Consider the following 21971-nt stretch of genomic DNA (forward strand, 5'->3'; position numbering starts at 1 on the left):
CCACTCCAGTTATGTATCCTTGACCTCCGAGGGCACAGTAAAACCCTGGGCTTGTGTGGCATTGGCAGGTGCTGCAGCTGAGTATGAAGCTCGGAGTATCCAGTGTCAGGCCTTTGTTTGCTTTTTTGATTTATTGCTGACCACTGCCCCACCTAACATGTGCGAAGGAGAGCCCACTCCCCCTCCTCTCAACACCTTTCCCCACATAAATAAACCCTATCGCTGCAGGAATGCCTGGGGTCCAAACGCTCTCCCTGCTATTGGAATTCTCCCTGTTGATAAGATGACTGTTTAGGATGTTTCATCGACATACTCCCGTCTCAACACATACTGACTCACAGACCCAACATAAACCACCGACACATCTGCTGGCCCTTTGGTATCCGTCCGCACTTGGGCCACAAGTAAGAGACCGAAGATGTGACTCAGAAAATAAAATAGTGATTAAAGGGAGTGCGGATTCATACTGTAGCCAATCAATGATACTGATGAGGTGAGTTGGCTTTGAGTGAACAGAGACACAGAGGACTCATCAATTTCAGTAAACGATAACAGACTGTGTGATAGTTGGTCATATGAAACCATAATTAATACAGAGAAACCAGACAAATGGGAGGTTAAAGGAATACTTCCTCCCACAAAGACCATTAGTGCGACACCACGTGTTTCCTTGACCTTGTGAAGAAAACTTTGTTCTTCTCATATGCCTCCACATTGAATGGAAAATCCAAAAGAGGCAAACATTCTCCATGAACTGAAGTAACCAGGGGTCGGTCAGAAACTATATGAAAGCATCCGTTTACAAACTCTCACACAACTCATGCAATATAATCCAGGTGTTTTTTATCCAGTTGTTCGCTCAGCACTTCCCAAACACATGCATTTTCACTAAAACTTTCTATTTTTAAAACATTATGATTTAAAACAGACTCATGCACAGCCAAGTTGTGTGCTTGGGCACACTCGTCCTTAAGCAGAGCTCATATGCATGCGTTTGCTCAGGCATGCTCAGGTCGAGCTATACTCAGAGGTGGAAGTGTAACGTTTTTAGCGAAACCGCATGTGTTTGGGAAGTAATAAGCGTAGGAATGAGTAAATGAGACTTGGATTATACTGCCTAAGTTGCTGCAGAATTTCTAAAAGGATGTTTTTGATGTAGTTTTACTGTTGTTAAAAGTGGTCCCAATTGACTTCAATTCATGAAGAATGTTTGCCTTTATTGGATTCTCCGTTCACCATGGAGGCATGAAAGAAAAACACATTTTTCATCATGAATTCAAGAAACACGTGAGTGAATAATTGATGTACAAATGGTCATTTTGCGAGTGAAGTGTTCTCTGAAGAGTAAACACAAGGCTGTCCTCTCCATCAAAAGCTCCTGTTAGTATTCTTAAAATAAGCACATTCAGCTTGCTGAGAGTGAGATGAGAACATTGATACCACTCTGTCAGTCTGGTAAATATAAAGCTACAGCCAGGAGGCTGGTAAGCTTAGCTTAGCACAAAGACTGGAGATGGGGAAACAGCTGCTGTAGCCTAGCTTCGCCTGATGGTCACAAAATCAGACTAGATTGCAAAGAAAATGGAAAATTTTACAATGATCTATTAATATCATCCAGGAAAATGATCATAATAAATATAATGAGGCATCACTCAACATGAAAACAACCCGTCCTTATAGCAGCTGTTTTCAACAACAACTCAAATTCCAAGTTTTGTTGTTGAAAGCAGAACAGTCAACTGTTTCTGTGTGTGAAGCTGTCTTAGAGGATCTTAAAATGCTGTCAAACGTATCTCTCTAAAGCCAAGTGTCAAGCTTTTAACTGCCTCTCACGGGACGCCAATAGCTGCTCAAGAAGACAGTGAAATGCAGTTGAAAGCTTCAGAAAGCTAAGATGTTTGACTTCATCATTTTGTGTCACAAATGTAACCTTCATGAATACAAGCTATCAGACCGTAGCAGCTGTCACTTTCATGGTGCCCATGTTGTGTAAGTAGCAAATGTACTTTCACCCATCTGTGCACCCATGGTTGTGTAGATCTCCAAATGAGGTGTGGTCAGGAGCATTGTTGACGCACTGCTATTTTGAGGCAGCAGAAAGCGATTGCATCATTGACCAATAAAAACCTGGTCTTAAGTCAATGGTGCAGTATTTTCCTACTATTTAAAATTCACATTATTTAGATTCTGTTTCCTCTGTCAAGTTTATAACCACAGCTCACTGCTCTCACTGCATTCCTCTCAGCAGGAAACCACTTGCTTCTTGCTTCTTGCTTCTTCCAATTTGCCAAATCTGCCACGTAAATTGCAGGCACACCTGGCTTTTAAAAACACTCTGATTGGTTGGATTCATGGTAAGCCCAAAACACACCTATAATTAATAAAGGACTAAATACAACTCCTTTGCCCCTTGTGCCTGACTTTGCACCCAGATTATGTGCAACATGTGGAGCAACAAGCAAAAGTGAGGTCGGACATGCCCTAGATGCACTTGTGCCATGCACTTTGGACTATGTGCTATGGATTATTTAAATTGGGCCCATAGTGTGTTAATAAGTGAGTGTTATAGCTGCTTCTAGGCAGATTTTGTCACCTTAAGACCAAGCAGGCAAGCCGTTTCCTCCCGTTTTCAGTTTTTATGCTAAGCTAAGCTAACTCACTGCTAGCTGTAGCTTTAGTGTAGAGACATGAGTGTATTAACTGCTGCTTTAAAGAGCAAGCTAACACTAAGCTCAGGCCATTGTTCAGCAATGTAACCCCCCAGTATGAACTGGAACTTTTACAACTGTTCATTTACAACAGTGACCCTTACTGATAAAAATATTACTGCCCTAGTTGAAATATTTTTATCTTGAACCCCTGACTACCAGCCAGCAACACTGACACACTGGGATCAAGTGCGACCGCGCAGGGAGCAACTGTCTTGCGTAGCAGCTGTCTTGGGTGAGGGGGGCATCGGGCCAAGGACGGGCACACTGACCCCCCACCCTGAGCATCTGTGCCCACTCATTCAGACCTGGCACCCACTGAGCCAAAGCCATCAGTCACCGACGACGATGACAACAAAATACGCCAAGGGAGGAGTACAATTTTGACTCGGCTAAAAAACCACAAGCTATGAGACACCAGCGGATTCACACATAGACTGCCACTGTACATTCTCTTCATTTGTCTGTTATCCATTAAAACATTAAAACAAACACAGCTGCCACCACTGCGCTGAGAAAGGAATTATTGCTCTGTGTGTTTAGGGGCTATAGGCTGAGTGTGTATGATATGTATCCATTTTTTTCCATCACCAAAATAACAAAAGTTCCTCTTTCACACAGAAAAGACTAATAATAATAGAGACATGGAGCAATGCTTTGGAAGTGGAGCTATGCTGCTACCCTGCCTCCTCCTCCTCCTCCTCCCTCTCACCCCAGTGTCGAAGATCTGTTAGTCAGGGGCTGGGGAGTTTTCAGTCTCCAGGGGCACATCCCTCTGAACCGCCTGCCAAGCTTCTCCTTTCCCTCCTCCATCCTCTCTCTCTTACTCTGCTCTCGTTCTTTGTTCCCCTCTTGATTCCCTCTTCCTACTTCTTCTCCTCCTCATGCTCAGCTTTCTCCTTCACTTTAGCCTCCTTTCAGCTTCCGTCATTTATTCCTTCTTTCCCCTCAACAACAGTGCTTTTCGCTTTCACACTCTTATCTATTTTCCCCCTCTCTACCCTTCCGCTCCTCTTCCTCTCCCAGCGATCCAGCTCCTTCGCAGCCGTGCATAATTAGGCCTAAACACAAGCCTGCACAGGCTCACATCTGGAAGGAGTTTAGACATGGCAGTTTCCTACCAGGACGACTAAATATTTAGGTTGAGAGTTACTGCGTGTGGATGAACTCATGATAGAGGGGGTGGGAAGGGGAGAGAAATGGGGATCTGGAGATAAAGTAAAAGAGGGAAAGTGGGACAAGAAGTCTGGAGTTCATGGCGGAGGGCTGAGAATAGCATGATGCATCATTAAACTTGTGATAAGTGTGAGTTTATAGAAACGGTGCAGTGTATAATCTGACACTGTAAGGTAATCAAAGTGCAGAAATGGTGCTGACGAGCCGGAGGAGGAGGTGATAATATTAGGGTGACTGGTTGCTCCTTTATGGCTGGCAGGAACAACAAACAGCCAACTAATAGTTTTAATAAACAAATCCCCATTGGGATTTCCCATGAGGCCGAGGGGCCTCAGCTGGAATGTTCACAGGGGCCAGCTGTTGTGCATTACACGTAGCAGCCGGCCCCGGAAGCCCTGGGCCTGGTGTCCTCCAGCCTTTGCCTGCTCAGCATGAAGGAGAGCATTCCTCCAGGCTGCCCCAGGAGAGAGGGCAGCGGGGCTGGCCGTCAGGCCGTCCGATGTGGGGAGGGACCGAGGTGGTGAAGGGCATGGGGAAAGCTCCCCTGCTGCACCTGGGATACTGTCTGCAGTCTCTGAGCGGACTGAGGAATGTCAGGAATAACACGAATATCAACACAGCTTCTCACATTCCACATCTGGAGCTAATGTCATGAGCAACGATGGGAGCATGGGCGCTTGAGGAGCTCACCAAATCATCAGGAAAATGAACTTTCCAGACACCAGCGTTCCCAGGAAAGGTAAAGGTAAAATGGCGGATTATCGTCGGAAGCATTTGCTCGTGGTGCACGGGTTCGTAAAAGTGTATCAGAACGCTAAACATCTGTATAAAAACAACTCAACCAAAATTAGTAGATGTGGGGATGGAAGATTATCTTCAATCACCTCGACCACTGCCACCCTAGCCTCTTTTTTCCCCTTCTGGTTTTCAGCAATGTGTTCCCCAGATGTTTATTCTTCCTTTATTAAGCAAGAAACATAAGGCCCTATAAATGGAGTGCTGGCTGGCTTTAGCTCTCCTGGGGCATAAATCCCCTTACTTTACCTCATATGCTCGCTGCAGTGGGGTAGTTGAACAAGTTTTTTTTTTTTGTTTTTTTTTTTTTACTGTGCCCATGTGCAGCTAGCATTTCTCCCACTGGGTCAAAGTACAGACACAGTAACATACTGTGGGAACGAGCAACGTCTTGAGAAAGTCTGAGCAGCTATGAAGAAAATGAACAGAAACACCCAAAAATATGTGTCACTGATAGATTGGTAGTCCATCCGTCATTGACGATAGTATGTTTTGGCCCGTAATGTGGCCCTTTTAAGTTTTGTCCAAACATAAATAACTGTAATTAAAATACATCACACTAAACTGGCCAAGGATCATTGCTGTCTAGGTCTCTCCAAATAGTTTTGGTGTTTTCTTTCCTCGCCAGAAGACAATTGTGAGACAGGGTGTTACAGTATTAAAAGTAGAAGCCAACCCGCCAGTAAAGCAAAGAGTCTGATAAAAAATACTCAAAATGTGTTTCTGTTTATCCTAGTTTTGCAAGGCCAAGTCAGCTGGACCATGTGCACAGGGTGGTGGTGGTGGTGGGAGAAAGAGGGAGCTGAGCTTGGCTGGGTCAGAGTCAAATTTAAAGTGACAGAGGTGTGTCAAAGAGGCAGGGCTGGATGATGGCTACAGTCAGCCTGCCCGCTCACTGATCTTCATAATGGTTCTCAGAGAGGCGACGCTCAGCCCTCCACTACAGAGTTAAACTAGATCAAGATGTAAACTTCTGACCTAACAAGCCTTATTACTGCAGCGAGTCCTCAATACAGTTAAACCTAAGGTCATGGGTTCAGAGTCATGGGTGTGTGGGCCTGATCCAAACACTGTACCCTCACTTTGTTTTGTATGTATTTCTGGCAAAATGCACTATTGAAACTAAACATTTACCCTGTTAAAGCTCATGATGTAACATGGAAACACTGTGGATCCACAGCCAATAATAGTTCATGCTTACTGTAACTATGGCAGCTTAAAATGGAGCATGACTGGTTGATTCTTATAAAACATCTTTATGAGATGTTACTGCTGTCATACCAGAGGACATGCATGTCACCATAATGTAAGGTCACCATGTGATCTCACCACTCAATGCCACACACACAGCCTGCAGCACAGGCCCCAACAGGATGATCATATAGTGATATATGATTAGTTCAAAGGTTACTATTAACTGTTCCAACTCACAGAGTGACGGTCCTGTTGGGCAGCAGGCCGGCATCCGGAGGTTCAGTCAGCTCCTCTTTGCTGCAGCTGACCCGTCTCCCCACAGCCTGGACGCCGTGCGCCTTGGACCGCTCGTCCGTGCAGCTGCAGCCGCTGGTGGTGGCAAGCAACCCGGGACAAGCCTGGGAAAGCCTCGGCTCGGAGGCGGACAGCAGGAGCAGCATCAGTACCAGACGCCCCGGCAGCAGAGGGATGCCAACGCCGGGCGCAAACATTGTCCTTCGGCTGGATCTCACCTCAGCTGCACCCCCGCCACCAGTCATCCCATATCTCCACCATGAAGCTTTCAGAGGGCGCAAGGGTGGGAAGAGGAAACAAAATGATCTTGAATGAGATCTTGAATGAATGGTAAACTTGGAGAACCCTCAACAATGGACACGCATCATCCGGTCATTTCAGAAATATTCAGCACCCTTGATTTTCCAAGAGTGTCCCGTTATGTCATGGCAGCGCGGGCGCACAACTCCCTTTGGTCCAAATAAATTCAAGGGATGTGTGAGTCCATCCAAACGTCCTCAACTCCTATAAGCATGCGTCGTATTCTGACTTGAAAAGTTGTTGCTTGTATTAATTACCTTGAGAGATTCACATCACCTCGGGATACTCAGATTACCGTTATGTCCCAGTCTAAAAGTTAATCCAGGAGTTGATGGTTTTCACGACTGTGCAGTCATTTCCACACCATCTATATGAAGAAGTAAAGAAAAAAAGTATATCCTCAAGCTTTTGTCAGTTGTTTCGCTGCTTTTAAAAGTTTTCCTCTCTGTTTCCCGATCCCGAAGCGCTCCGTGAAGACTTCTCTCTCATGCGCAAATTTAAATGAATTTAAAAAGTGTTAGTTCGGACACGAAGTGAGCTTGTCGTGATCGGCTCCTGTGTAATTCCCAAAATCTAGCGGTTTTGCCTGCTTGCTTCTGTCACACTCAAACTCACTTTAGTTTCTACCCCAAGTGCGCCCATTCCGTCTGCGTCTGCGCTCTGGTCCCCGCGGTCCTAGCGCATCCAGCCCAGCCCAGGAAAGAGGGTGCACATGTGACCAGGGGGAAACCCACCTGAAGTCACTTCACACCTTCTTCAAACTTCAAGACACAGCCCAGCAGGCTATTGTATGTACTGTAGGTGGCCTAAATTATATGGTAAACTGCGCAAAAACAAAGCATACAGTTTGTTGCAGACTCTTTTGCAGCTACAGTCCCTATAAATATAAATATATACATTACGTCATCTTTTGTAAATGAATAAAGACTTACTGCCTTATTATCATGTATCCTTAATGGCTTTGTAAGATAAAGGCTGATAACAGTAAATTAAATGTGTCACTCTGCAGATGGCATGACCTTACTGCTCACTTACACAATAAAAAACAACACGCAAACCCTATGATGTCACAAAGATAAAATATTATGGAATAAAGAAGACGAGCATGGATGCATTTTTGATTAATGGAAGAGTTTATGGGTGTATATTATTGTTTCAATGCCATATTGCCGGTGCTTTGTTGCTTTTTGTTGTGCTGTTTGCATCCAGGCTGCAGCAGACAGGAAGGTCTTCATTTCTGTGCGCCTGCATCGGGAGAGTAAACTGAAGTTATGAATGAATGCTGAGGGTCTCTGGTGTATTGTTTGTTTCTGCAGATCAAAAGGCCTCTCATTCAATCAGCGGGGAGGAGGGGAAGTCTTTTAAAGATACACTTCTATATTGTTGCTGCAGACAGACTTACAGCAGCACAAAGAAAGGAAAGTTTGATGTTGAGAATAAAATGAGACTGAGCTGTCATGTTGTAGGAGGTAACTTTATGACGTCATGAGTGCAAGGACAGGTTTTTAACCAAAAAAAGAGCATTAAACAGTTAAATTCCTACATTCTGGTGAATTTCTATGCACCGAGTTTCCTATTGTTTTATGTTGTAAATGTCGAAATACAAGCCCCCTTATGTTTTTATCAAGTTCTAAGTATTGAGGGGGATGTGTCCCCTGCATCCCCCAGTGATGATGGCCACAGCTGGAGGTCAGTGAAAGTTCCCTCTAAGTTGCCTCTGGATACATTTTGCAGTTCTAACAAGCTGAACCTGAACACGCACCGTGGCTCAATTCAAAGTAAACTGAGAGTGAGAGTTTTGTTCTTTGCACACCATGTGCTGTTTCTCTTGTCAAGGTGTAATATATGTAGATCTGCTGCACGTCGATACTTCCAGAGAAGAATATTCCAATAACTCAAATCTTTTGCTGAAAGAATAATATTTTCTAAAATATGACTTTTTCCCCCTGAAAGAATCACACACAGTCCAAAAAATACAGAGGATCATAAACTTCCTCAAGGTCTCCTTTTCACATTTTTTGCCTGTGTGTATGGAAAGTTCCCAAAATCCAGTGCTGGACTCGATGGATTTCTGTTTTAAAAATACTTTTTTTTTGATATACGAGAGGCCCGGGAGGATGGAGGCTGTAGCGATTCAAATCTGGAGAGCATTTCAAAATATGAGAAGGTGAACCAGAAAAGCTTTTGAAAGGGGACTTTATGCAATTGGGCTTGACATGTGTTCACTGACATATCCAAACTGCAGGCACCTCAGTCATGCGAGCATGCCCAGCAGTATAATGGTGCACTGTGCTCTGACCCGCACAGTGGACCCAGGGTTTGTTATTCCTGTATATGATACTGTACACTGGAGCAGGCTCAGAAAGCCAGCATGATTATTGAAAGAAAGCACAAGGAGTGGATGGGCGCCTGCTCAGCAACGAAACAGAGGGCTGTTTATCCAAGCTGTTAAATAAGGCTTCAAGTACAACACCCCCCTCCAACTCCACACGGCCCAAATCTCTCTCATCTGGAGAGCACAGTTTCCATTTAAAATGTCACGTCCCAAACTGCACATTACATCAAATTGTACTTAATGGCATCCAGACAAACTTTAATGTCGTTCCAACATTTTCTCTCTATGCACCCCGCAGCCCCCCTCGCTCCTTATAGCCAAGCAGGCAATCTCTCCTTCTCCCTGTTCCACATCTGGACTCCATTCCAGGTGGGGAATTGAGAAAGAGGAGAACACAGGGAAGGAAAGGTGGAACGCAGAGAGGCTCAGAAAGCAGAATGTCTTAGGGGAGATTTTGGGGGGAAGTTACGCAAGCTTTTGGGATGTATAACAGACGATACAGCAAGATTTGATGATTCCTCTTGGGCATGTTCCTGTTGTCCTTATAATCACACGTTAGAGCAGAAATATCCAGACACAAACAACGGGGGCAATCAGAGATGTAAAGCAGACCAAGACACTGCTGAGACTGAGGCTCAGCTCAGCCGAGTGTTTCTGCCCGTGGATAAACAAAAGAAAACTTCCAGCCGGGAAGCAAACACCAGGCCCTCTGTAAGGCCCTCATCTGCTGCTGCTGAGTCTTTCCTGAGGAGCCCATGACATCTAGTGGTGTGATGAGCAGCACACATAGGGCCCGCCCCCTCTGAGCCGCTCTGTCAGTCAAACAGCCTCTCCTGCAGTTCTGGGTGTTTCCTGGGTGAATGATTCTAATTAAGGATTTATGGGGACATTAAACCCACTGCTTCCAGTTTATGGGGTTCTCAAATCATAATGTGGTGCCATATTTTTCAACACTAAATACCTTTTGTAGATCATTAAGAATTATTATGAGCAGCAGACGTAACAGTGGTCACCCTATTGACAGTAGCATTTAATCCAGAATACATGTTAGACATTATGTTTACACATTCCAGTATCTATATATACAAAATGAACATAATAATATTTTGTTATCCATATTAAAGCAATTACATAATACTGTAATAACTGAGTAGATCCACATGTAACACATTTATGCATACTTTAATAAATGTATTCATAGTTATTGACTGCATGTTTATATAAACTAACTTAGACCCTAATTCTTATTACCAGATGTCTCCAAAAAATAGTATTTTCCCTCCTTCATTTTTCAGCCTTTCTAAAGTTTAGAGGCACTTTTGTAACTGTAGCTATGCTGCCCTCTTCTGCTAGCTGAGTGAAACACATGAGCATTGTTTAAAAAGATCTTTGCACAAAATGATTCTAGTTATGGACAATAAAAAAAAAACAGGTTTAAGTTGGGCCTTTTGTCAGACTGACAGAATTTTGGACTACTGTTGGATACCTTCAGCTTCACATTCAACATCAAGAGGTCCCAAAAGGCAATCCAAGTTGTACCCCACCCTGCTAATGTGCTGCTTAACTGCACTCCAACTGTCAGATGAGGGTGACACCCTGCTTGTCAAACCTGTCTTCTCAGAAACAGTGATGTGTCCACACCCTATTTTTTAATCCATCATTCATATGGTTTTAAGTGTGCAGGCAAAAGTCTGAGTGATAAATCACCTTGCGTAGTAACAGATTGGGAATCTGAACAGAAAACAATATGTATCTTTAAGTCTCAGTCCTGTGTTTCTTTCAGTCTCAGTAAAACGTGGTGACTGAGGTCACCAATGGCAACAGTACAACTTTTTTTCACATAGCTTTGTTATGTAATATGTTTCCTAACATTACAACAGATATCAATGTGCATGTCTATTTTTATCCCAGATGAAGTCACGTCTCTCTACACGCAGTAAGACAGAAGGTTAATGAGTTATTGTCATGTATTGTAAATGGGCCATTTCTATTTCCGACATTTAAACAAGTCATAGCAGGAAAAGCAGAGCTGTAACTAGTGTTGTCGTACTCGAGATCAGTCTCAAGACCACCATTTTAAGGTTTTGGTCTCTTTTTGGCATTGATCACATTTTTACTCTTTCTTCTCTCAGACAAAGAGGACTAAGGATTTTATTTCAAAACCAATCAGGGCCATAACTGTAGGGATAAAACTAAATTGTCTGTACAAAAAAGGAGTGTTAAATAAACATGAAGTTGATTTCAGCTCCTTAGTGTTTGTATTGTTTGCTCATAGAATTCAAAGGAAAATCCCCATACATACAATTCACCTCTGCAATGCCTTTTGATTATTTTATCAACACTTTTCTTATGGTACACTTATACATACACACTCTTGCATAAAGTACAGCAATAAAAGAGGTGAGTGAGAAGGAATCTTCATTTGTTTTCCGTGGGATTTTTAATGAGAATGTAGACCAATAGGAGGAGTACCTATGGTTTTCATGTTCCATATTTTATTTTAAGTGTGTCATGCAGTGTGGGACTCAGTGGTCTGGTTTTGGTCATGACTTCGTCTCAGTAGATGTCTTGACTAAAACACTGGCTGTAACCAACAACATTAATGAATGCACCCCACTTGCAGGGCCCTGAGACACATCTATGGAATGGAGTCATCTTTAATGTAATTAGTTACACATGTGTCTTCCTGCTAAGAGGCAACAAAAGGTCAGCTGTGAAACGAAGGTCTATTGAACTTAAAGGACCGTACCTGTATGACAAAGAACAACTCCTGTTTGACTCCTTTCAGCTGCCAACAATGAGAAGTGTACTTGTGTAATGTGGAGTCAATAAAACTACGTAAAGACAGGGCAGCCGTCACCAAAAAGTTTGGAAACAGTAATGACTTAGGAAGACATTTACACTTATTCCAACACAGTCATCATCACTGAAGAAGCTTTAGGTTGTGCGGTTTTATTAAGTGCCACATGAAATGCGAACATTATAGTGTATCTCTGAGTACTGCTGTAACTTGACAAGTGTAGTATCATCAATTCTTTTCACACTAAATGTCCTGTGCATACATTATGCATTTTAAATGGTCTATATTATAGAATACAATTCAATCACAAAAAAAACATCAAAAATATTTGTATATTTGTATGAATCTATAGTCCCTCATAAGCAACAAAACAGCAAAACAAGTCAGCAAATATGTATTTTTTCATTATTTCTACTCATAAATTCTACTTACAAAAGAAATATAGAAAAAAAACTCAAGGGCTTTTGGCCTGACTCTAGCGCAAAATTCACAAACTCCTTTGTATCTAACAATTTGGACCCCCCTCCCCATCTCTCTCTCAGGCACACACGCAATCACACACACAGATGCAGGAAAGGCATGCAGAAGCCACCACACTCCTGCATGTGAAAGCATGCATCCATACACACCCCCACACACACACACACACACACACACACACACACACACACACACACACACACACACACACACAGCACTGCCTGTGTACAGTACATTTTTAAAATGGCATGCAGTGTAGGTGAGATTTTGGTCCCTTTGTGTCAGCAGGAGATTCAAATGATTATCCAGATCCTCGGAGAGTCAGAGAGCCAGTTCTGTTGAGTTTGTCAAAGCGTTGGTGTTATGTAAATCTGGCCTTAGTACAATGCGATGTGGCTTGAGTCCATGGCAGCTGTGCATCATTAGAGCTAAGAATAACCTAAAGAGACCGTCGAGGCCAGGCCATAGAAAAACAAAAGCCCCAATTCTCATACAATTATAAGAAAGGCAAGAAAGTGAATCATAATATTGCAAAGTATGGTTAAATGTGATCAGAAAAAAAGCACCCTCTGCCATTTTGCTGACCAGTGTCCACCTCCACGCCCCATCCCAAGGTCTATAACTGAGTCAGGTGGTGTGGAGCTTCAGGCAGATAAGCAGCACTCGACGTTCAGAGCGGGGCAGGTGAAGAGTGGCAGACTCATTGGCGAGGGGACACGGTGACTTGAGGGGAACTACCTGGGCCTTTGTACCTCTGGTTGGCGTGCTTCTCACAGTACATCACATCTCCGACGCAAAAATGACCTCTCATCTTGAGGTTAAGACCACAATCTGTGCAAGTGTAGCACTCTGCGTGGCGGAAGCGGTCGTCCGAGATGCGCACGGCCAGTGTTCTGTGGAGATACGAATGCAATCAGACAGCAGACAAACACACTGGACTATCTGACAACAGGGTGAAATGATTTGCCTCATTTCCAATGCAAATCAACTCATGTGTTACGAAGGTCAGCACAGATAAACAAATACTGCAGTTTAATTTGTATCTTAAAGGGACAGTTCACCCCAAAATCAAAAATACACATTCTCCCTCTTACTTGTAGTGCTATTTATGAGATTGTTTTGGTGTGAGTTGTTGAGTGTTAGAGATATTGGCTGTTGGGATGTCTGCCTTCTCTCCAATAAAATGGAACTAGATGGCACTCAGCTTGTGGTGCTCAAAGTGCCAAAAAATACATTTGAAAGACTCAGCAGCAATGTCTCTCCCCAGAAATCATGGCTGGGTTACGCAAGAGAAACCACAGATCTTGTTGTGAGCAGTTTTATGTGGAAACTATTTTCTTTCTACTGAACTACACCTGCCAACCATAACACCATGAAGGAGGACGTATGTATCTACTGCTAGCTCACCTAGCACCATTGAGTTAGCTAATGTTACAGCTCAGCAGAGGAGGACACCGTTAATGTTTACATCTCACACTGTCCCAAACCTCTCATCCATGAGTAGATGCACCATTCCTTCTGCACAGTGATATGGTTGGCAGGTGAAAGAAAATAGTTCCTACACGAAACTGCTCACAACAAGGTCTGTGGATTATCTTGAGTTACTGGGTCATGATTTCTGGAAAGAGACACTGCTGTTGAGTTTTTCAAATGTGTGTTTTTTGTTGGGGGTTTTTGCGCTTTGAGCACCACAAGCTGAGTGCCAACTTGTTCCATTATATTGGAGAGAAGGCAGATATCTCTACGGCTGACATCTCCAAAACTTGGCAACTCACCGCAACACAACCTAGACTGATAACTAGCACTACAGGAAAGAGGAAAAATGTGTTTTTGGTTTTGGACAAGTTGTGACAAGGGGACAAAGTTGACACCACAGCAAAGAAATATTAGCATGATCACGTCATACTGACAATTACAACCGTTTGTCTTTCCTAAAACAATTAACTATATTTGACTGTAGGCAGATATGGTATCTGGATTATGAAATCTAAATCATTAATTTCAAACATTTGATTGCTTCTAGAAAGAAATAAAATTGCCCCATTGACAGGTGTGTTTTTACTTGATCTGGGTAAAATAAAGCTCAGTAATACACTCAACATAACAATAGTCAACCTAAGAACTGGTTGTTACTTTGGAAATATTCCAAAAAAAAACACACACTCAATACTACATCCACATGTGGAACATCTTTTACTGCAGGGCAAATTATCTTTGCAATTATTCACACACCTATGTTAGTGCAGTGAGTGTGTAACTGCAGGTGACTTACAAAATGCTGGTGCCGCACTTCTCACAGATGTGGGTTTTTTTGACTCCTGCCACTGCTGTGCCTGGTTTGGGGACGTTGGGGGAAAGTTTCCCTGGGAACCGCAGGGCTGCCTCTGGAGTCACACACACACACACACACAAAACACACACACACACACACGAGCAGAGCTGTTCAAAGAGAAGTTGTGACTTGCCTGCATCTCTGTTCCTCACATCAACACTCTGTTCACCTTCACTTCCCTCTGTCAGTGGAGCTTGTTTGTGTTCCCCACTCATCATCACTAGCCCATCACCCAGGGGAGACACTCCATGAAGTGGGCTTCCACACATTGGTCATTATCACGTCATGAAAGAATGTTATTGCTATCTGGATTTATTTGCCCCACCATTTATCAAAGTGGAGGGGGAAGAGGAGGACAGATGCATTCCATGATATGCTGTTCACAATATGAATTGCACACAGGAGAGCTTTTCTCTCCATTCTGCACAGGTGACGGCCATATGGCAGTCTGAGTTACAACTCAGTGATTCTCATTCACTTGTTCTGCACAAAGTGCTTTTAACAAGAATGATTTCAAAGGGAGAGCATGACTGTAGGAGATGATTTAAGTGATGATGCATTTGACAGAATAGCTGAATCCTGAGAACTGCAAAGGGATTATTGAGATCGACCACCAGTCCAAATTTAAAAACTATGCAATCCTGCCAAGCTCCTCCATGCAACACATTCATGTCCCATTCATTTTCTATACTTGCTTATCTTGTGTAAGCGTGGGAACACACTGCACACACCATTATTTAACTTAGTCACACATTTAAGATAGAAAATGCCTGATAAAAATGATGAATGAGTTCAATTTACAGTAAAATACGCATGTGAATATTTGTGCAATGATGGACACTACTGAGTAGTAGTTAATCGTTCGCATTTGTTTGTAATGCAGAGTGCTTCTAACCTTTCTCGTCAGCCTCCAGGACCTCTTGCAGCATTTTGAAGGTGTTGGACTGACGAGGTGCCGTGCGGAATTCCTTATTCTCCTGAATCATCTTGTATACCTCTGAGTCCTTGTCGAACCTCTGCATGGCGTAGTCAGAGCTCGAACTGCTGTAGGAGTAGGAAATTAAAATACACGTCACAGGTTGCAGGTTTCACATTCACTAAAATCATACGTCAAGCTCTTTGGGATGTGCTCAGTGGAAAATACACGTTTATGAAAGACCTGTTGTGAGTCTGGTTTAACAGAATCCAGAGGAAATGAAGGAAGGGGGCAGCAGCTGGCTTTGAGACTTTGACCTCTGAGTATTACATGTAGATTACACACCACAGGCAAGAGGCCAAACAGTGTCCATTCCCTCAACAGGACCCCACCATATCCCCTTACCAGAGGCACTGTTCTCAGAAAACAGCCTCAAGGCAAAAACACAGACAATATTAGGGTGACAGTGGAAGTTCATAGCAGGGGGGGGGGGGGGGGGGGGGGGACTTTTTTGATTATGGGCCATGTACAAGAAAATGTTGCAGGGTAAACACTAGCATAATAGTTTTAAACCAGTTTCACTGCAAGAAAATCAGGATGCATTCACACCAGGATAGTCCGAGCGACTCTGTTTGATTGGGCGGGGATTCCAGAAACATTTTACGCCTTCATTTGGTTCGGTTCACTTCCACACTGCACTTTTTAAAGCGGACCAAACCGCCTGGACAACGTCATGCAGTTACAACAGCTACTCCTTTGGGGGCAGTATATCTTGGTCAGTAGTAACGACCACTGACCAGGAAGAAAAAAAGCATGAGAAAGAAGAAAACCCGGCTCATCGATTGGCCAGGACCAAAAACGGAAATCCATCTCCTTCAGCCGGCTTGGTCACCACAGAAACAATGGAGCAACACCAAATTTATATCAATCAGCAGCTGCACCTCCTCACGACTTGCAAGTGAACCGCACCAGGGTTCACTTGCAAGTGAACCGAGAGCCCCAGTTTTCAAGCGGACCAGGGTTCGCTCATTTGGTCCGCACCAAAGTTCAAATGAGCGTTCACACCACTCCAAATGAACCAAACTATCCATGGAAGTGGACCAGGGTTTGTTTAAAGCGGACCAAATAGCTCTGGTGTGAATGCGTCCTCACTGTCTCTAGACCAGAAAAGCCCATTTGCTATAGATCATTTATTTTCTATCAAAATTGCTATGCAACACTACTAAACAGTTTAATATTTGACATTACAGTAGTTTATCAGAGTCCCTACAAATTACAAAGTATTTCTCTGTCTTCTGTCTTTTTGGGTCATCTGCCATGTTCACGGAGGTAAATGTTTTTATCAACTAACAATTAATAATTGGAGTTGAAGTAGTGATAGCTAGCCTTCAAATTAACAAGTGCAATGGCAGCACTTGCTAGAAGTAGTTGTTGAAGATGACAGCAACATTGTGTTTAAACCAGGCTGTACTGCAATGTACATATAGAGCAATTTATTAGAAATATGCTCGAGCCATTCTAGTTTATTTTTAAAAGCTCACCATGGGCCATTTAAAAATGGGCAGCGAGCTGCAGGTTGGCAACCCCTGCTGTAAAGCATCTGTGAAGTCTTTTCTGATGGAAAATAACAGTTAAATCTTCTCAGCAACCATGACTGTGTAAATGATTGTGAAATACAAAGTCTTGTGCCTGACACGAGGCATGATAGAAAATAATGGACATCAGCTTTGTACTATGTAATAATAGTCTACTAAACAGCCACAAAACAACAAGGAATGCCCTCCTGGCAGAGTAAGATGAGGCTTTCACTTATGGGTAGTAGGTGTCAATTCTTAAAAACAAATAAGAGAAAAGAACAGTGGCTAGGTTTACAAGCAACTTCTTTACCCCTGGTGTGGTGGAAAAGTTGTTATTTTTACTGTTTCTACCACAGTTGATGTGTGGTCAAATACCAATCCCTCCCTGAAGAAACACATGCATCGAAACCTGGACTGACAGATGATAAATAAGTAAAAAGAAACACAAAGACACAAAGTGGGTTCTCGTGTCAGTGTATTTGTCTGGAGGGAGCTGGTGAGTGTTTGCTGTCAGTAGGAACCGGTTGGCCGAGTGCTAGCTGGGGCCAGGTGTGGTCTGATGCCTTCCACCTGCAGCCAACCTGTCAGCCAGAGTCAGTCAACTTAACCTGACTGACTGTCCCAGCTGTTGTCACATACAACAGATCTGTCCAAATATTTAGCCTTTAACCGACACCTGTGTTGTGAAGAATCTGCTCAAAGACAATGACCTAAACCCACACCATGGAAACTGCTTATTATTGTTGAATAACGTGTTTAAGCATCACTTCACTATGAGACCTTGTATTTGGTTATATGGTTATCCAAGGACAAAATGAAGGTGCCTGGACTGACAGATGCATACTACATCTAAAACAATGATTATGAAGTTAAAATGCAGAGTTGAAGCTTTAGTTTGGGCAAACAGGGAAGGTATCGCAGTGCTTTTCATACATGACCTCACAGTTTACTGGAATGATAAGAAGTTTGTCAAATATTTGTTGCCAAAGCCTTTGTAGTCCATAATATTTATGAACCGCAGGCTTCAGCAAATACTTGGTATCTTCCCTGGTGATGCTCTGCCAGGTCTGCAGCAATTTTCACTTCTTACTTGTTACGGGCTTTTGCCTTCAGTCTGTGAAACACATGCTCAGTTGGATTAAGGTCAGGTGACAGACTTGGCTTCAGGAACATTTAGCTGTTTTGCCAAAGAAAAGAAAACTCCTTGGTTGATTTGGTTCTATGTTTAGGATCATTGTCCTTCTGCATTGTCCTGCACATGGGGACTATGCATGAAATGTGCTTATGAGTCTCAAAGACCCTTAAAGCTGGAAGTCACAGTTTTATTTTAATGTCAATGTGCAAAAGAGCAATGCCATAATAATTATGCACCTCTCTTGTACATGTAACATTTCCTCAGTGTGTTGCATATAAAACATCTCATGTTCATATTGGTTTAAAAAGCTTAAAACATGGCTGTGCTCGACATGTACTGTGACTGCCTGGATTTCAGTTTTAAGCTTCGCGCTAAATGAACAAGGCTGAAACAGGAGATGGCAAACAGACAAGACAACAAATTTGTGACAAGGCTCAGACCCTTCCCTCTGAATCACTGAACATGCTTCAAATTGAAAACAGACATCTAAAGCTCTCCACATGCTCAGCTCCACCCTCAGCAATCCATTCTCGCCTTGCTCGCTATTCCTTTTGAAATTGCATTCTCAAAACAAATGGAAAGTGTAGGTCAAATGGGAGGAAAACAAATAACAGAACTGAGAGTGAGAGGGAACGCCATGCATCTGAGCAAGCAGTCTAGAGCACATGGATTTGCAGTGGAAGCAGTTAGATTTCTACAGTAGCTGACAACTTCAGAGTAGTTGTGCTTTGTTCTCACATCTACAAAATGTCTACATCTAAGAGCAATGTGTTGCTGGTTTCTATACCCAGACTTGGCACAGAGCTGCAATGATAAAGATCTAGTCATAGCACGTGAGGGTGGCCAAAACATATCCAAGATCCTTACCACAACTGCATTTCTCAAACCATTGTACTTGCAGTACAACACCTAAACCAAAGTCGGTAAATCCTGACAAAATGAAATCCAAATGACAAAACTCAAAATGACAAGACTCACCTCAAAGAGAAACAAAGAGGGAACAAAGAAAGGGAGCTCAACTATTCTCTCCAGTAACTCTCCCTGTATGTCTAACACTGCTGTGGAAACTCGGAATATACAAAAGAAAACAATATAAGATGCCGAACATACACCTCTGTCTAAACCAGACGAGACAGAAAAACAAGAGTCTGACTGAAAGGTGTGCCTCTGGGCTGAAACTCATTGGACATGCGACATGAAGGGGTGGGTAAATGGGTGTCACTAAGCCTGTGATTGGCTGGGGAGGAGCAGGGAGAGGCTTTGTGTGCAAGCCGGGGGCTCCAGACTGGGGGCCAATCAGGGGGAGAAGCAAAATCTGACTTTTTGGGAATATGGGGTGTTTGGATAGGACTGCCGTTGCTGACACGTCATATCACGAGCTGCGGTTACCCAGGGGGGAACTGGGGCCAAAGTCAACCATCCTGCACTGTGAAAACACAGGCACCAGCCTCTCCAGCAGAGAGAGTGGACACAGAGGACCGTGTGCAGACTAAAAGAAGATTTTCTTTTCTGCTGAGATAAAAAACATTGCTGAGTGTAAGTGAATCCAAAAAATGTTCAGAGGGAAACACCTGCATGCTCTGAACTGAGTCAAATTACAGCTACATCACCTCATCAGAGGGGGCGAAGCAGGAAAAAGCAAACTGTAGTGCAGGTGGTGCCAGAGACTATTTAGTATTTCCCAAAGGATGAAAGTTCATTTGTAGTTGTTGACTCAGTGCAGCTGCAAACAGCTCTGAGCACCGACGGTCAGCTGCAGCACAACAGCGAATTCACAAACTGACTAATAGTCGCACACTCAATCAATGCGCTGGTTTGACTGACTTTTCACTCCATTTGCCCTTTTAACATCCTTTCCATTCAGACTTTTGTAAGGAAGAAACAATAATTACAAATATACAAAGGAATGTTTCGAGCAGAGAGCAGATAAATTCCAAATATGGGAAATACTGCAATATCCTAACCACTGAAATAACCTCATGTAATCTAACACAGTATTTCTGCAATAAAAACTACTTCTGTCAGGCTTATGGAGACCATCTCAAGTTGAAACAGTATCTGAGCTGCTGATTCATAGTGGAGGTGTAAGTGGATACCACTGTGTCATTAGATGAGATTACTCAGACATAACCATAATAAGCACCTCTCTGTCACAACTTCAACTTTGAGCGAAACAGAGAAAATCAAATATGATATTTTCGACCACATAGGTCAATACAGATATAGTGATTATACTGTTGCTTTCACAAAATATGCACACAATAAGATATTTGATAAATAATCATCAGCAATGTGGATATAATTGGGTAAATGCAAATAGTTTAACAGCTAGAACAGTCTGGTAAGTTAAGAAAATTACATCACTTTACTTTAATGCAGCCTTTAAAAATACAGTGTGCACGATTTAGTGGCATTTAGCAGTAAGAATGCAGAACAGAATCTTCTCTCATGTGCCAAGGGTGTAGGAGAACTATGGCTGCTGACGCAAAAACGCAAATGGCCCTATCTAGAGCCAGTGTTTGGTTTGCCTGTTCGAGGCAACTGTAGAATAACATGGCAAACTCTATGGGAGATATATAGATATTAATGACTCATTTCTCAGGTAAACAAGATTCTTAGTTTCAGGTGATTATCAACTAATGAAAACATAATTATGAGTATTATATACACCATTTCTGCCAACAGAAGCCCTAAATCCTACACACTAGACCTTTAATACCAGGAAAAGACAACACTTTGAATATTATGATATCCAAAATCTAAGATGATATTTACTCTCATATCACAATATCTATATAACAAATATTTTGCCCAGCATTATGTCAACTAAATGTGAGTTTTTACAAATGTATTTATTACTGCTAGTACTAACTTATAGTGAAAGCTTTTTTTTTATTGTGTTTTCTTCTTGTATAAAACGACTATGCTTTCAAGGACCAGGCTTGAATCTGTGTGTATAACTCTACTGGCCTATAGATGGCGCAGGATGACTGCCAGTACTGTATACATACTCTTGTTAGAGAGGACACCATCCTGCTGCTGTTATATGTGGAGAAACTTTAAACTAAAATAGAGTAAAATGTAAAATTGTGGACTGTAAAAACATCTGGCTGTTAATATTCAAACATATAAATAAAGCACAGTGTCTCTTTTCCACTTTTACATCAGATGCAGTACAAACAGTGACTGATGTGGAATAGTTACTACATGTCTGGTTAAATGTGCAAGATTGTAACACATTTCTATTTCATGTTTCATTTCAACAAAAGATGCAATTTAAAGATTAAAAGGTATCCACAGCAGTCAGTGTAATTTACTGTACATAATTTTAACTATGGCGTTTATTGGTGTTTCGATGTGGTCTTTACCTGCGACGTGGGGACATGGGTGCGTCCCGATCAATGGGGCTATGAGGTGAATAGCGTCCTGGGGGTGTCGGGGTTCTGCTGGACACAGAGTTATTTCTGTAGTCTGGAGGGGAGAACTCCTGTGGAGGAAGAGGAAAGCGACAACAAAAGCAAGAGTGAGTGAGTAAGCATGAAAGTCGAACTTCCTCCAGCAGCTGAAACTGACTTTGAAGTTCAGAATTCTGGAGTCTGTTGAGAAAGTGTGGAAGTGTTTAGACTGATGCAATGTTACAGTAAAAGAGTCACAAAAAAGCTATGCTCAGCAGAGGCAGGATATCAGCAGCAGCATTTCTGGATCACTGCTGCTCCAAGCAGTGTACTGGCACTGAACAAATGTAGTGTCCTTGTTTCAGGAAGCTCTAAATCTGACAAGACTGTACTGTATGACAAGTTGGAATAAAACAAACTCTGACACCCCATCGGGCAGGATATAGTCAGTCAAGATCAAAAGGGGAGACATTTATTAGTATCTTAAATTAGCTCCAGATGGAGAAACACCACATACAGAGTAACACAGCTTCT

At 42.7% G+C, this 21971-nt stretch overlaps 2 protein-coding genes across 2 annotated transcripts in view; both read right to left on the reverse strand.

The window, feature by feature from the left end:
- Positions 1-7124, reverse strand: part of adgra2 (adhesion G protein-coupled receptor A2) — a 47348-nt gene extending 40224 nt beyond the window's left edge. Inside the window, exon 1 of the mRNA XM_033620282.2 lies at positions 6111-7124. Coding sequence (XP_033476173.1) covers positions 6111-6412 — 302 coding nt within the window. The 5' untranslated portion in view covers positions 6413-7124. The remainder of the gene's footprint in view (positions 1-6110) is intronic.
- A 4609-nt stretch (positions 7125-11733) lies between these two features.
- The window catches only part of pdlim2 (PDZ and LIM domain 2 (mystique)), a 43788-nt gene continuing 33550 nt past the window's right edge, over positions 11734-21971 (reverse strand). Inside the window, exons 7-10 of the mRNA XM_033618498.2 lie at positions 21411-21529; positions 15310-15458; positions 14355-14466; positions 11734-12975 (exon numbers count right to left, since the gene is read on the reverse strand). Of these exons, the coding sequence (XP_033474389.1) occupies positions 12783-12975; positions 14355-14466; positions 15310-15458; positions 21411-21529 (573 nt within the window). The 3' untranslated portion in view covers positions 11734-12782. The remainder of the gene's footprint in view (positions 12976-14354; positions 14467-15309; positions 15459-21410; positions 21530-21971) is intronic.

Source organism: Epinephelus lanceolatus, chromosome 9, assembly GCF_041903045.1.
Source record: "Epinephelus lanceolatus isolate andai-2023 chromosome 9, ASM4190304v1, whole genome shotgun sequence".
NCBI lineage: Eukaryota > Metazoa > Chordata > Actinopteri > Perciformes > Serranidae > Epinephelus > Epinephelus lanceolatus.